The 14,868-nt window shown below is 41.4% G+C and overlaps 1 protein-coding gene and 1 pseudogene across 39 annotated transcripts in view; one reads left to right on the top strand and one right to left on the bottom strand.

The window, feature by feature from the left end:
• LOC129393393 (large ribosomal subunit protein eL31-like) overlaps positions 1–7,787 on the top strand; it is a 59,848-nt pseudogene extending 52,061 nt beyond the window's left edge.
• Positions 1–14,868, bottom strand: part of XRRA1 (X-ray radiation resistance associated 1) — a 107,763-nt gene that overhangs the window by 71,237 nt on the left and 21,658 nt on the right. For 38 of the 39 annotated variants that reach the window (XM_055094679.2, XM_055094677.2, XM_055094670.2 and 35 more), the window contains one exon: positions 8,978–9,111. The exons of the other annotated variant lie outside the window; for it this stretch is intronic. Coding sequence is in view for 26 of the 38 variants with exons in the window: in XM_063608672.1 (XP_063464742.1) it covers positions 8,978–9,111 (134 nt within the window). In the remaining 12 variants the exon portion in view is untranslated. Of the gene's footprint in view, positions 1–8,977; positions 9,112–14,868 lie in introns of those variants that run through there. 39 annotated transcript variants of the gene reach the window in all.

Raw genomic sequence — 14,868 nt, forward strand, 5'->3', positions numbered from 1 at the left:
AACTCTTCCCTGAGTAAAAAACTAGAAAACCCAGACAAAATATACATTTAAAAACAATCTGCCTTAAGATACCTGGGAACTAACAAGCTGTGAAGAATTATGGCGCTAAGATTTGAAAAAAGAAGGAAATTCAAAGGGGTTCATGCAACACTTTTCCCCTAGGACTGTCTGCTGACTCCAGAAGTGGCTGAGAGGCTGAGAATTGAGCAGAGATTCTGACAACCCTGCTGGGCCAGGGGCGAAAATTGGAATCCAAGGCATGCCACAGAATAGAAGCCTGACTGACTACTCATGCTCTAAGTTAGGTCATTAGAAAACCAAACCCTCGGAGGACGTATACACTAGAAATAGTATGGACGTTGCAGAGACTGAAGACTAGCTTCAAATAATTTCAATTTTTATAATTGAATTGAGATGATTTGAAATTATTAGTGATGTAGATCACCAGAAAACCCTTGATCTGGTGGGCAAAAAGTGATTTGAGTTGTCCAAAGAAAGAGCCATGGCCTCTCATTCAGTTCCTGACTATTTACATTTAACTTAAAACTAATTAAGCTTAAATAAAATTGAACATTCAGTTCCTATATCACACTAGCTACATTTTAAGTGCTCAAGAGCTCAATATGCCTAGTAGCTACACTATGAACAACACAGATATAGAACATTTCCAACATTGTAGTAAGTTCTACTGAACAGTGCTAAATTAGGCCTTGTAAGGATTACTAGACAGTGTCTGCAAATTGGTGCTAATCTCTGGGGATATGAAAGGCATGGTGGACCATCATTCAAAAGTGGGGGATCATAAAGGTCAGATGGAAGAATGAAAATTTAGCCAAAGTCTGTTTCACAATGGACCCAGTGAAGTCACATATCTACCTTGAATGTGTAACTGAAACTGACATACTAAACAACTGGCAGAACACCCACATTTATTTACTGAGCAACAAAGTATAGCCCATTATAGTAGGAAGTGTCCAATTGAAACCCCAGGAACTTTTCTTCCCAATAGTAAACCAAAAACAATACTGAATCCCTGAGGTAACTGCAAAGATTACTGCCATCAATAAAGATTAAAAAGATGGAAGGATAAGGATTCCTATGACATCCCTGTTTAACATCTCTTGTTTAGAAGATTGTTATGAATTGTGAAGAAGATATCCTTTGTTTATTTAGCTTGTACAGAAAACAGGTTTTGAAGAATGATTGTAGATTACTGTAAGCTTAATCAAGAGGTGACTCCCACTTTCAGCTGCTATTCCAGGTGTGGAATCTTTTTACTGGAGCAAATCAACCAAGCCCCTGGCACTGTGGATACAGCTAAGGACCTATCAAATGTTTCTTTCTCTCTCTTTATCAATTAATAAGAACTACCAAAAGCAGTCTGCTTTCACCTGACAGGGACAACAGTACACCTTTTTCCTCTTCTCTTGGGGCCATATCAACTCCGGGGTCTTGGTTATTTTGATATCCTACAGAATATCATACTGATTGGACCTGGCGAGCAGGAAAAGTTGCAAACACCCTAGATGCCTTAGTAAGATACCGGTGTGTTACAGGATGGAGGTAAGCCCCCTCCCCCATCAAAATTCAGGGTACTACGATATGGATTAATTTTTTGTTGTTATCCAGGTATCTGAAGCATGTTGTGATGTACTTCTAATGTGAAAGACATAATCCTCTACCTTGCTTCTTATTTATCTTACACTACTTGTAGGAAAAAAATCACAAAGTTTCACTGGCCTTTGTGGATTTTATTTTTATTTATTTTATTTATTTATTTTTTGAGATGGAGTCTCACTCTGTCGCCTGGGGTTGGAGTGCAGTGGTGTGATCTTGGCTCACTGAAACCACTGCCTCCCAGGTTCAAGCGATTCTCCTGCTTCAGTCTCCTGAGTAGCTGGGATTACAGGCGCCCGCCACCACATCTGACTAATTTTTGTATTTTTAGTAGAGACAGGGTTTTGCCACATTGGCCAAGCTGGTCTCGAACTCCTGACCTCAAGTGATCCACCTGCCTCGGCCTCCCAAAGTGTTGGGATTACAGGCGTGAGCCACCGTGCCCATCCCCTTTTTAAATTTAAGAAGTGACATATAAAATATTTGGTGCTGTTCTAACTCATTTACTAAGTATCCCACAAGGCTGCTAGTTTTGAGTGAGGCCCAGAGCAAGGCAAGGTTCTACAACAGGTCCCAACTGTAATGCAAGTTGCTCTTCCATTGGGCATATGACTCAGCAGGTCCAAATGGCTTCTAAAGGACTATGGCAAATAGGTGTGCTGTACAGATAGGGTACCATATATCCTGGATTTCAATGATAGCCTGAGTTTTCACCTGTTATCGCCAAATAATTATTACTACTGTCCCTTTTCCCTCTCACATATGTCCTGGTTTGGATGATAAAGTACATGGTCATTCTATGAATAGAGCTTTTTCTCGGTACCCATAGCAGATTCATTTTTGAGCAAAGTTATGCCCTATTCTGCAGATAACCTTTTTTTTTTTGAAAAACAATTTCTTGCTTACTAGTGCATGTTGGTAGAGGCCAAATACCTGACCACAGGATACTATGTGATCATGCAACCTGAGCCACTCATCATGAACTGAACATGCAACAGAACTCCCCCATCAAGTGAAAGCAATATTTGAAATCAGGCTCCAGCAAGTCTGGAAAAGTTGCAGGAATATATGGCTCAGATTCCTATGGCGCATACTCCTGCTGTACTGCTACCTCTTCATCAACCCTTAACTAAGGTCCTGTGGCCATCTAATATAGGAAGAAAAACCTCTAGCTTGGTTTACAAATGACTTAGCATGATATGCTGATACCTTCTCAAAGTCGACTATTACAATATTATAGCCCCACACAGGAGTGACCAAAAACACAGGGGAAGAGAAATCTTCTAAGTAGGCAGAACTTAGAGCAATGTATCTGATTGGCCATTTGCTTGGTCAGAGAGATAGCCAGAAATACAGATCTATACTGATTCACGGGCCGTGGCTGATGGTTTAGCTGAATAGTCAAAGCTTGGAAAAAATATGGGAAAGTTGCTGAAAGTATAGAGAAAAATTATGTGACTTAACCTCTCAGAATGGATAGAGTGTGAAGACTGTGTCTCATATGACTGTTTCCCCAAGACTATCCCCTGCGGCGGAGACTCTCAATGGTCAGGAAGACAAGGTAACCCAATCCATGAATGTCAGTTGTCCTCTTTCCCTTGGTGGCAGGGATGAAGGCTACACACTTCCTTTCACCAGAGCAAATCTGGTTATGACCCTTGCTGAGTACTCAACCTGCCAATGGCAGAGGCCACTGCTGAACCCCTAATACGGCACCATTTCTAGAGGGATTATACAGCTGTCTAGTATCAAGTTGACTTTAAAAAGCAGCAGCAAGTTTCCTTTACTAGATTATAAATGTATTTTTGGATATAGATTTGCCTTCCCTGCCCACAATGTTCTACAAGTGGAATTAGAAACTGTTGATACAATAATACTAGCTTTTGTAATTGCCCATGTATTTACCTTTAATGAGAGCTTTATTCCTTCTTACAGCTTTGAGTTACTGTCTAGCATCCTTTCATTTCAACCTGCAAAACTCCCTCTAGTATTTACACAGGGCAGGACTGGTGGTAATGAATTTTTTTTACCTTTTGTTTATCTGGGAATGTCTTAATTTCTTCCATACTTTGGAAGAACACTTCTGCTGGATGTAGGATTCCTGATTGACAGGTTTTTTTTTCTTTTAGCACTTTAAATATTTAATATATCAGCCCACTGCCTTCTGGCCTTAAAAGTTTCTGACAAGAAGTCTGCTGATAATCTTATTGAAGATTCCTTGTATGTGATGAGTTGCTTCTCTCTCACTGCTTTCAAGATCCTCTCTGTCTTTTAACAGTCTGATTATAATATGACTCAGTGGAGGTCTCTTTGAGTTCATCCTATCTTGGAGTTCACTGAGCCTCATGTATGTTTATATTCATGTCATTCATCAAACTTGGGAAGTTTTAGGCTATTATTTCTTCAAATAATCTCTCCGTGCTTTCTCTCTTCTCCTTCTGGGACTTTCATAATACATAGGTTGGTTTGCTTGATGGTATCCCAATCCCACAGGTCCCTTAGGCTTTGTTCAAGTCAATCTTTTTTTTTCCTCTTGTTTCTCTGACTTGATACATTTAATTGTTCTATCTTCAAGTTTGCTGATTCTCTCTTCTGACTGCTCGAATCTGCCTTTGAAACTCTCCAGTGAATTTTTCATTTCTTATTCTAATTTTCAGGTTCAAAATTTCTTTTTAGGTTGTCTCTTTGTTGATATTTCCATTTTGTTAATATATGATTTTCTTGACTTTATTCATATCTTTCATTAGTTCTTTGAAAACCTTTAAGACAGCTGTTTTAAAGTCTTTATCTAGTAAGTACTCACTTTCTCAGGGATAGTTTCTGTTGCTTAATTTTTTCCTTTGGATGGGCCATATTTTTCTGTTTCTTTGTATGCCTTGTGATTTTTTTGTTGAAAGCTGAATATTTGAATCTATTAATATGGTAACTCTAGAAATCAGATTCTTCCCTTTACCAGGGTTTGCTGGGTTTTTTTGTTTCGTGTTTGATTATTGCAGGCTGTCTCTGTGTCAAGGATCAGGCTGATGTGTAAATGTAAGTTCTGCTCAGGTCTTTTCTAAGCCTGTGCATTTCTCTGGGTATATGTGGTGACATTCTAATTTCCTCTGTATATGCAGCTGATTTTGAATGTCCTAGACTTTAATGCCTGGCTCCCAAAAGATGGGGAAAGGAATGAGGATTAAGAAAAGAAATCCTTTAAATTCCCTGGAAGTCTCTTCAGCTGGAGCAGAAAGGGCTTACGACAGTTGTGGATGGGTGTGTGTGCAACAATGGTTGTGTGCCTCTGTGTGCACCTCAATGATGAGAAGTAGCAATCAGTGATCACAGCACAAATCTCTAAAATTTGGAGGACAGAGATCTTTTTGTCCACCCTGGCTCCTGCAAGCTGCATGTGAATTACCCAATGAATATATTTCTTATTCTAATTTTCAAGTTTAAAATTTGAACCATGAGATTGGGAGTTAGGGGATGGGTAGCTGCTACCGGGTTAAAGCTGTAATTGACTGAAATTAGTTGCAGTTTGTCATCTAAATCTTCCCCTGGAAGACGTAAACTTTTAATAGAGTGTGAAGATTATTTGTGTCCACAGTTTCAAAATTGTTACATCAGACTGATTCTGGCAATGAAATTGTTGTCTAGATGAGGAGACAGATTCTTGGTGCTTCCTACTCCATCATCTTCTCAGAATCCTCTAGTGAAATAGTCTTTGATGATTTATCTACTATACCAATTAGATATAGTTAGGGAAGTTGGGGCCCTAACTTAACAGCATAGGATATCACATAAACCAAAACTGATACTGTTTTTCTCATAACCACAACCTAAGGGCCTAGGAATTAATGGAAATGAAAGTAGCTCCTCTTACAATTATATCTAATAGTCCACTTGCAGAATTTTTGCTTCTCATTCTACAATTTTTGGCACTTCTGATTTACAGGTCTTAGTTCCTAAGGAGGTACTTTTACCAGGAGACACAATCATGGTTCCACTGAACTGGAAGTCGAGATTGCTACCAGCCACTTGCATTTCTCATTTCACTGAACCAACAGTCAGACAAAGAGGGGTTCATTCTACTGGCTAGGTGACTGATATTGTTTATAAAAGTAAATATAATTGCTGTTATACCTTGAGGTTAAAAAAAAAAAAGTATCTCTGGGACTAGAGTATTATCTGGTGCTCCTCTAAGAAGTTCCATGTCTTTTAGTCTTTTAATGAAGACTACAGCAACCCAGTAAAAGCAGGACCTTAAAGGACTCAGACCCTTCAGAAGTGAAGGTTCAGAAGACCAGATCAGTTAAAGAACCCCAACTAGCCAAGGTGCTGGAAGAGGACAGAGGAACATTAAATAGGTGATGGAAAAAAGGATTTACAAATATCCACTATGGCCTCCTGACCAGTTAAGAAAAGATCACTGTAGCAACTATGCATATTTTCGTGTGCATTTTCTTCCTTCCTTAGTGTGTGTGTGTGTGTGCACTTGCATGCACACTTAAACTGCTAGTGGTGACTGACTTTACAACTTAGTTTTTAGGATATAAAATATCCATAAATTTCTTTAGAAGAGAAAATAATATCATCCAGCGATGGCTACAGTAACTGATGGAACTGTGTCTCATCCTTCTTGAGGGGATGATGAAAGTGTCTTCAGTATAAGAGGAAGAGTTCCTTCATGTTAGGTAAAAGCATGTTGCAGTTGCTATTGTTGTATGGAAGTTAAATATGGAGGGAAGCAGGAGGGTAGCTATTGGGGTTCCAAGGGTTGAATGGTGCCAGTTATCTGCCTATTTGCTCTCAGCCTTCACCCCTTCCTTCTGTGTTCTTCTATGTATTGTAGGGGGCTGGAGCCATCTCCTTAACTACACTTCCCAGACTGCCTTTCCAACTAGTTGGATACTGCCAATAGAAGGGATTCATGAGAGACTGGAAGGCCAGAGCCAGGGAGAAGCAACTCTCTTGTCTGGCTTCTGATAGCATTTCTGTCAGCAGCAGCAGTGATAGTGCAACAGCAATGGCAGTACTAACCATGGTAACTGCGTTGGCAGAGATTCCAGCCTTGGTTGAGGCATCACATCTTCAGCAGGTCTACAATTACAGTGACACCCTCCCTGAAAGCCCAGCAGTGGATATAGACTTGTTGACTTCAGTTTAGCAGTGTTGCAGCTTCTGATCTCTGGTTATCAACGCTTCTTACTTTTTGTTCTTCCCATACCCCTCTTCTCCACTTAGCTCTTCCATCCCTTCTAACAGCCATGTAACCAATTCCCTCTCTATCACTGGTGATATTTTAGGTGGAATAATGTTTCTCTGGGTATGATTTTTAAGAGTGCTTACCTTTTAGAGCTACATACTGGAATATTTATAGATGAAATAATATGAAACATTTATGGCTGTATATATCTGAGATTTTTCTTCAGAATATTCCAGGAGGGGGCGTGATGGGGGCATAGATGAAACAAGATTGGCCATGACTTGATAATTGTCAGGTGATAATTGTTGGTGATAGGTACCTGGAGTCAATTTTATGATAGACTCTAATTTTATATGTGTTTAAAAACTTTCCATAACAAAATACCAATTACCTCTCCCTGCCAAGAATAAATGAATAAACCAATCAATAAACCAATTAATACCATCTATTTGTAATACCTTGAGTGGGTTTTGTATTTCTGTCTACAGCCTGACTGGCTCATGGAGAAAGCCTACCTAAGAATGAAGCCGGGACCCGGCAGAATGGCTCCTGTGAAGAAGGGTGGCAAGAAGAAAAAGGGCCGTTCTGCCATCAATGAGGTGGTGACCCGAGAATACACCATCAACATTCACAAGTGCATCCATGGAGTGGGCTTCAAGAAGCATGCCCCTTGAGCACTCAAAGAGATTCGGAAATTTGTCATGAAGGAGATGGGAACTCTAGATGTGCACAACTGATACCAGGCTCAACAAGGCTGTCTGGGCCAAAGGAATAAGGAATGTCCCATGCCGAATCCATGTGCGGTTGTCCAGAGAATATAATGAGGATGAAGATTCACCAAATAAGCTCTATACTTTGGTTACCTATGTACCTGTTACCACTTTCAAAAATCTATAGACAGTCATTGTGGATGAGAACTAATCACTGATTGTCAACTATATCAAACAGTTATAAAACTGCAAAAAAAAAAAAAAAAAAAGAATGAAGCCAACACCAAGGAAAACAAAGATGTCTTCATGTGTATGACAGAACAAGTAACAGACTAACAGAAGCTGCACACATGCTCAAGAAATAGAGATGCACGCAGAGACCTGACAACATCCTGTGCACCTATATCCAGCAAAAGCATCCAGCAGATTGACCTCATGATTTTTCACATACATGAACCAATAAATTCCCTTTTTTGTTTAAGCCACTTTGAATTGGACTTCTGTTACTTGCAAACAAAACAACCCTAACTAATGAAACCCCTAATAAATGATCACTACTATTATCTTAACCCCCTTGAGCAACTAGCCAACCACAATCATCACCATATAAAATCTAAGTAACTTATTACATATATACACATATATATATTAGGCATAAGCCACAATAGAATGTGCTAAGTATTAAATTAACTGTGGAAACACTAAATTAAACTGATCCTTAGAGAAGGGATTAAGAGGCATGGGCTAAAGCAGTCAGAGAAGGCTCCTGGTAGGGAAAGGAAGAAGGTCTGAGCTGGGCCTTAGAAAATGTACAGAATCTACATGAGAATATAATATAACAGTCATGAGTATGGTCTCTGGAGTCTGATAGACTTGATTCAAATCCTGGATCTGTTACCAACTAGCTTTGCAACTTTGGGCAAGTTACTTAAATGTCGGTACTTATTTCCTCATCTAAAAAATGTGGATAATAATAGGAGACCTATCTCACAGAGCTGTTACGAGGATTTAATGAGTTAACATACATAATGCCGAGAATAGTGTCTGGCACATTGTAAGTACTACATATGTGTTTTTATTACTATTAAGAGGAAGGACCAGCCAGAGGAATGGCCTCAGCAAAGGTGCAGAGTGGGAATGTACAAAGGTTATCTAGAGACCAGGGAACAGACTTACTGAGCTGACACAGGGGGCTCATGAAGGAGAATTGTCTGGCAAGACAGTTTACAGATGACCAGTCAGAGGCAGGGAAAGTGGCTTGCCAAACACCTGGATCTCTCCTAACTGCACACAGGAAATTGGGGGCGTGTGTCTGAGGCCTTTCTGGGAGCTTCAGTAGGTGCCATTATCCCTGCTTTGAGCACTTACAGCCTATCTTTATGGCACTTCAAGCTGCTATGGGCTATTTCCTTGGATATTTGTACACAAAAACACAGAATGGACTCCAGGAGGTAGAACTTACTGTTCTGCGACGGCCAAATTGGGCGGCAGGGAGGTGAGGCCATTGCCTGTGAGGAGCAGGACACGGAGGTGTGGCAGAATCCCCAAATCACAGATGGCCTCCACAGTCAGGCTGTTGAAGGAAAGGTCCAAGAACTGCCATGCAAAGATGAAAGATGGGGAAGGTAAGCACTCTGTGTGACAACAATGCTCATATATGATGTGGGAGCTACTTTCTAGAGTGCCCTATCGCCCACAGGACAAAACCCTCCTGGATCTCCAGATTAATATTCAAGGTCTACTAGAGTCAGTACCCAACTGGTTTTCTAGCCTTAGTTGCCACTACAAATCTTTGTTTATCCTGTAGTGCTAGGCAAATAGACTCCTCCCCGCTGTTTGCCTCATCCACCTACAGATCTTTGCTTGTGCTTTTTGCTTAAATGGGAATGCCATTCTTCCATGTATCCTAATCCAAGCCCCCAAAAGACAGCTCAAAAGCTGCCTCCTTGTAAAACCTTCTCAATTCCCCAGACAGATGGAATCTCTACCTCCCCTAACTTTGACTGCTTTATCTAAACTGCTTTCAGGGTACTTATCAAAGTCGGCTAGGTATCTGGCACATAGATATGCCTAGCACAGTGCTTGGCACACAGTGGTGGACTAGATCATAAACTGGTACTTGGAAGACTGTGGGGTCAAGTGCCATGCCACTGTAACACTGTATCCTTGTAAGTTAGCATAAGACCTGGCACAAAGTAGGTGCACATAAAAAATGAGCTGAATAAACTGGCTTCAGTGGCTCACGCCTGTAATCCCAGCACTTTGGGAGGCAGAGGTGGGCAGATCATGAGGTCAGGAGATTAAGACTATCCTGGCTAACACGGTGAAACCCCGTCTCTACTAAAAATACAAAAAATTAGCCAGGCGTGGTGGCACACACCTGTAGTGCCAGCTACTCAGGAGGCTGAGGCAGGAGAATCGTGTGAACCTGGGAGGCAGAGGTTGCAGTGAGCTGAGATCACACCACTGCACTCCAGCCTGGGCAATAGAGCAAGACTCTGCCTCAAAAAAAAAAAAAAGACAAAAGAAATAAACTGGCTTATGAGGACAATAACCCCAAATTGTCACCCTATTGTCAACCACCTTCTAACTGGCCTTCTGGATTCATGACATAGTTGACTGGGGTCAAGGGGCCAAGGGGTCAGTCAGAAAACCGTGTTTCTCTGCAGAGACAAAGACAATCAGGATAAATGACATCTGTCCAATATTTGTTCTCCTTCTCCTAAGCCTCCATAGACACTATATATACAAGTTGGCTCCCTTCCATCACCCCTATTTCTTACGTGCTTCCCTGTGCCCCCCTCCTCAACATACATTGAAGTCTATTGAATGGGGTCAGTTTCAGCAACTTATTCAATTGGTACAGGAGCAAGTCTTTGGTCAGCCACATCAGTATTACATAGTCAGACATATACACGCTACAGGTTACCCTCAGAGACGGACTGGGTTTGGTCTGACTCTGCTGTAATAATTGATAGCTCTGCAGACCTGGGTGTTTAAGTCCTGACTAACCATGTGATATTAGGCAAATTACTTAATCTGGGTTTCCTTACCTGTAAAGTAGAAATAAGTGGTTCTTATGTAGATAAAGCCTTTATACTGGAGTCTAGTATACAGTAAATGCTTAATGTTGGCTGTCATCATCATCATCATCATTTCATTCCTCAACCCTATGTATAAGGCTTACTTTGTACCTGTCCCTGCCCTTTAGGAGCTCCCAGCCTACTCAGCTAAATACATGTATATGTTCATTATGTAGCAATGCTGCTGGGATAGATGTCTGAAGACAGACCAATCAGGGCACAAAGGAAGGATATGGTCAGGTCTACCAGGGGATCAGGACAGGCTTCACAGGGTAGGTAACATCTGAGCTGTCCTCAGAGACCAGTAGGTATTCACCAAATTGTTAAGGGCAAAGAGACATTCAGGGCAGAAAGTGGCATGTATAGAAGCCAGGAGGCAGGAGGCAGCCTTTCTTGTTCTGAGAACCATGAATAGTTTGGGTATGACTGAAGTCCCTGGCATAAGAAATGGCTTGATAGGACTAGCCAAGTACTACAGAAGCTCCAAGTTCATGCCACCATCAGCAAATTCCAAGGTTTGAGGGTTCAGACAATGAGGCGATCCCACTTGGCTGGAGCAAACAGAGAAGCCTACAGGAGGAAGATCTGGAAAGGTGCCTGAGATAAGCACAGGGAAAAGTGGGGAACATTCTCCCCTCATACTCATGTGTGAACAGTCAGCCTATGGATTCTATCTACCTCCTTAATATCTCTCATACTTGTTCCCTCCAATCTGTTCTATCTACCTCCTTAATATCTCTCATACTTGTTCTCTCTAATCTATTTTTTATACAGAAGCCAGAATGGTTTTTCTAAAATGCAGTTCTGACCCTACCACTTAGCTTAAAACCCCTCAATGGATCCCTATTCTCCTTAAGGTTTAAACTCCTCAGCAAAGTTTCCAAGGTTCTCCCCAGTCTCTTTTCTGCTACCCCTCCAGGTTCACATATCACTACATTCTACTGTGTCTCAGTCTCTATTCCAACCATACGGAGCTGTTTCATTAGGGTTCTAGCTCAGAAGCTGGCCTACTGCTATTTTGTGTAACCCATGAGCTAAGAATAATTTTTGCTTTTTTCTTTTTGAGACAGGGTCTCATTCTGTTACCCATTGGTATGAACATGGCTAGAGGGCAGTGGTGTGAACATGGCTCACTGAAGCCTCAAGCTGCTGGGCTCAAGTGATCCTCCTGCCTCAGCCTCCTGTGGGTCCACAGGCACGCACCACCATGCTAATTTTTTTTATTTTTGTAGAGACATGGTCTCATTTTGTTCCCAGGCTGGTCTTGAACCTCTGGGCTCAAGCGATCCTCCCGTCCTGGCCTCCCAAAGTGCTGGGATTACAGGTGTGAGCCACACTGCCCAGCCAATTTTTACGTTTTTAAATGGTTGAAAAAAATTAAAAAAAAGAATAAGAGTGTGTTTCATGTGCAAATTATGTGAAGTTCAGATTTCAGTGTCATGAAGTTTTAGGCTGGGCGTGGTGGCTCACGCCTGTAATCCCAGCTTTTTGGGAGGTTGAGGTGGGCAGATCACTTGAGGCCAGGAGTTCAAGACTAGCCTGGCCAACAAGGTGAAATCCTTCTCTACCAAAAATACAAAAATTAGCTGGGTGTGGTGGTGCACACTCATAGTCCCAGCTACTCGGGAGGCTGAGGCATGAGAATCGCTTGAACCCAGGAGGCGGAGGTTGCAATAAGCCGAGATTGTGCCACTTACTCCTGCCTGGGTGACAGAGGGAGACTGTCTCAAAAAATAAATAAATTAATTAAAATAAATAAATAAAGTTTTATTGGAACACAGCCATGCTCATTTCTCATTTGTTTACATATTGTCTATGGCTGTTTTCCATTATACAACAGCAGAGCTGACTAGCTATGATTAGTTATGACCATATGAACCACAAAGCCTAAAATATTAGGCCTGCTGTACAGAAAAAGTTTGCTGACCTCATTCTAGCTACTTTGGCTATTTAATGTAGGATCCGAATTTGCTTTCTATAGAATTAAGGGCAATTTAAAGAAATGAATAGCCTTAGAATCACAGGCCACAGAATTTCAGAGCTGACCCAGAATTTACAGAGGGGAAATGTCCCAGAGAGGGTACGTTGTTTGGCCAGGTAGGCATGGCAAAGTACTGGCAAAACCAAGACAAAAGGTCTTCTGACTGCCAGGGCAGGGCTCCAGCTGAACCTTCTTCAGATCTGTAATCCGAGAATCAAACCATGGCAAAGTTAAGTTTTTCTAAATTGACTCCTGAAGAATTATTCTACTCTGGGCTTTTCCTCCTGGGGCAGCCTTTTTGGCAAACAAGAACAGAAGATACCTAACCTGGCTACTACATCTGCTGAGTCACATCAAGTTTTATTACACATCAAAATATTCATTACTGTGAGCTGCAAATTCAGGATATTTGACAGGTTTATCCTTCTTCTTAGGGAGCCCTTGCAAATCACAGATAGATGAAAACAGATGACTGGGCAAGAGATTTCCTGTTTTCATTTATATTCTGCATCTTAACTTTGGTCTGCTCTCTTACGTAAATACCCTTTCGTAAGGGTAGGTCTGCTGGATAAATCATCTTCATCAGATGCGATCACACTATAAAGTAAAGTAAGGCCTCCAAAAAAGTCACTCATGATCAATCACTAGATCCAAGCTAGTCAGTTGTGGGGTCAGAGCCTATAGTCATGTCTCCTCCCTTCAGCCCACTGGCACTTGAAACAGGGGTTTGAAATGGTAGGGGAAGAAGACAAGATGCATGGTACAATGCACAACACAGGAGCTCAATGACTACTCTCTGAAAAAGTAAAAGAACAAATAAATGCAAGTTCTTAAGAAGCTCCCAGGCTCAAAGGTCAGGGACATGGCTCCCTGTATCTCTAGACCATCTGAAACCTGTTTCCTGCTGTCTATTCCAAAATCTACTATTAAATATTTATAAACACAGAAAAAAAATGCATCAGTTGTTGTAAACTTACTTTCTATTTTATTCAACTTTCAAGAGCTTTGCTTCCTAGACAAGTGTGAGGACTACTTTTGTCCCAAATCATAGAAAATTACTGTTATCTACAATATGACGAGACCATGGAGAGAAGGTTCCATTACAGTCAGCAGAATATGCTTTAAAAATGCAAAGATATATAATCCAATTTAGGAAGGTGGCTATCCCAAGAGGTTAAAACCTTTTAAAGCTTTGGCATATGAAGGCCATCAACTCTGAAAAACTCACTCTTGTAGAAGGTCCCCCTCACTGACAAGACCAGGTTAAGTGAGGCTTTTGTGAAGAATGGCTGACCTTTGATGTTTGCAGATGAAATCATTTAAGTTAACAGCTTTTTGGGGTCGACCTCAAGGTTCATGACACGCACACATTTTGCTGAAATTTGACTCTGAAACACTTCTACTCCAGGATGTGGAGAAGAGTCTATTACTCAGTGAGTGAGCGTGGTCAGATGCCCAGCCCCCACACGTGGCTCCACCTCTGTTGTCCTTTACTCTCCACATATGTTGTCCTTTACTACTGCCGTGACTCTCAGGTAGTGACAAAAGCTTTGTTCCTTTGTAAAAAGTGGCCCACAAATCTTCATGAAAGCTGAATAAGTAATCAACTTGAACTATGAGGACATGTGCAGAAAATGCATGACTATGGGAAAATTTAGGAGAAAACCAAGAATGCAAACAAAATTTTCTGTATTTTCTAATTTGGGGTTTGAAGAACAGCTGTGAATGTACAAATGTTCAAGACTCTGCTGCTGATCCCATAGGATCCCTATTCATACTCATCTCCGAGGTTATGGACTAGGCCTATAGCCTGCTCTATCCCAGCCACTGAGACTGATTCAGCTCACTTAGACCAGGACGAGTCTCTGGAATCAGTCTATAATGTCTCTAGTTCAGCCGATCCAATCTGCTGCACCTAGCTCTTAAGCTCCATGGCTCCTCAACCCCCACTAGATCCAGATCTCCCCTCAAAATTCTCCCTCCTTCAATACTCTGTTTTAAAACTCACTTTTCTGCACAGACTCCCTTGGACATGACCTTTGGCATTTATTTTCCAGGACCATGCACCATGGTTAAGTCTTTGGTATCAACTATTTGCTGCCACTTCTACCATTACCACTATCTCCATCACTGTAACTACCCTTACAACCCCCACCCCCACCCTCCCTGGAGGCCAGCAATGAAGCAAGGGCCTGGCTGTACAGACCCAGCAAGCCCCTTCCCAACAGTTATAATCAGTAAAGCTCTATGGTCATTCCTTACAGGGGAACTTGGTGGGCACCAAAAACT

This window comes from Pan paniscus, chromosome 9 (genome assembly GCF_029289425.2).
Source record: "Pan paniscus chromosome 9, NHGRI_mPanPan1-v2.0_pri, whole genome shotgun sequence".
In the NCBI taxonomy this organism is placed as follows: domain Eukaryota; kingdom Metazoa; phylum Chordata; class Mammalia; order Primates; family Hominidae; genus Pan; species Pan paniscus.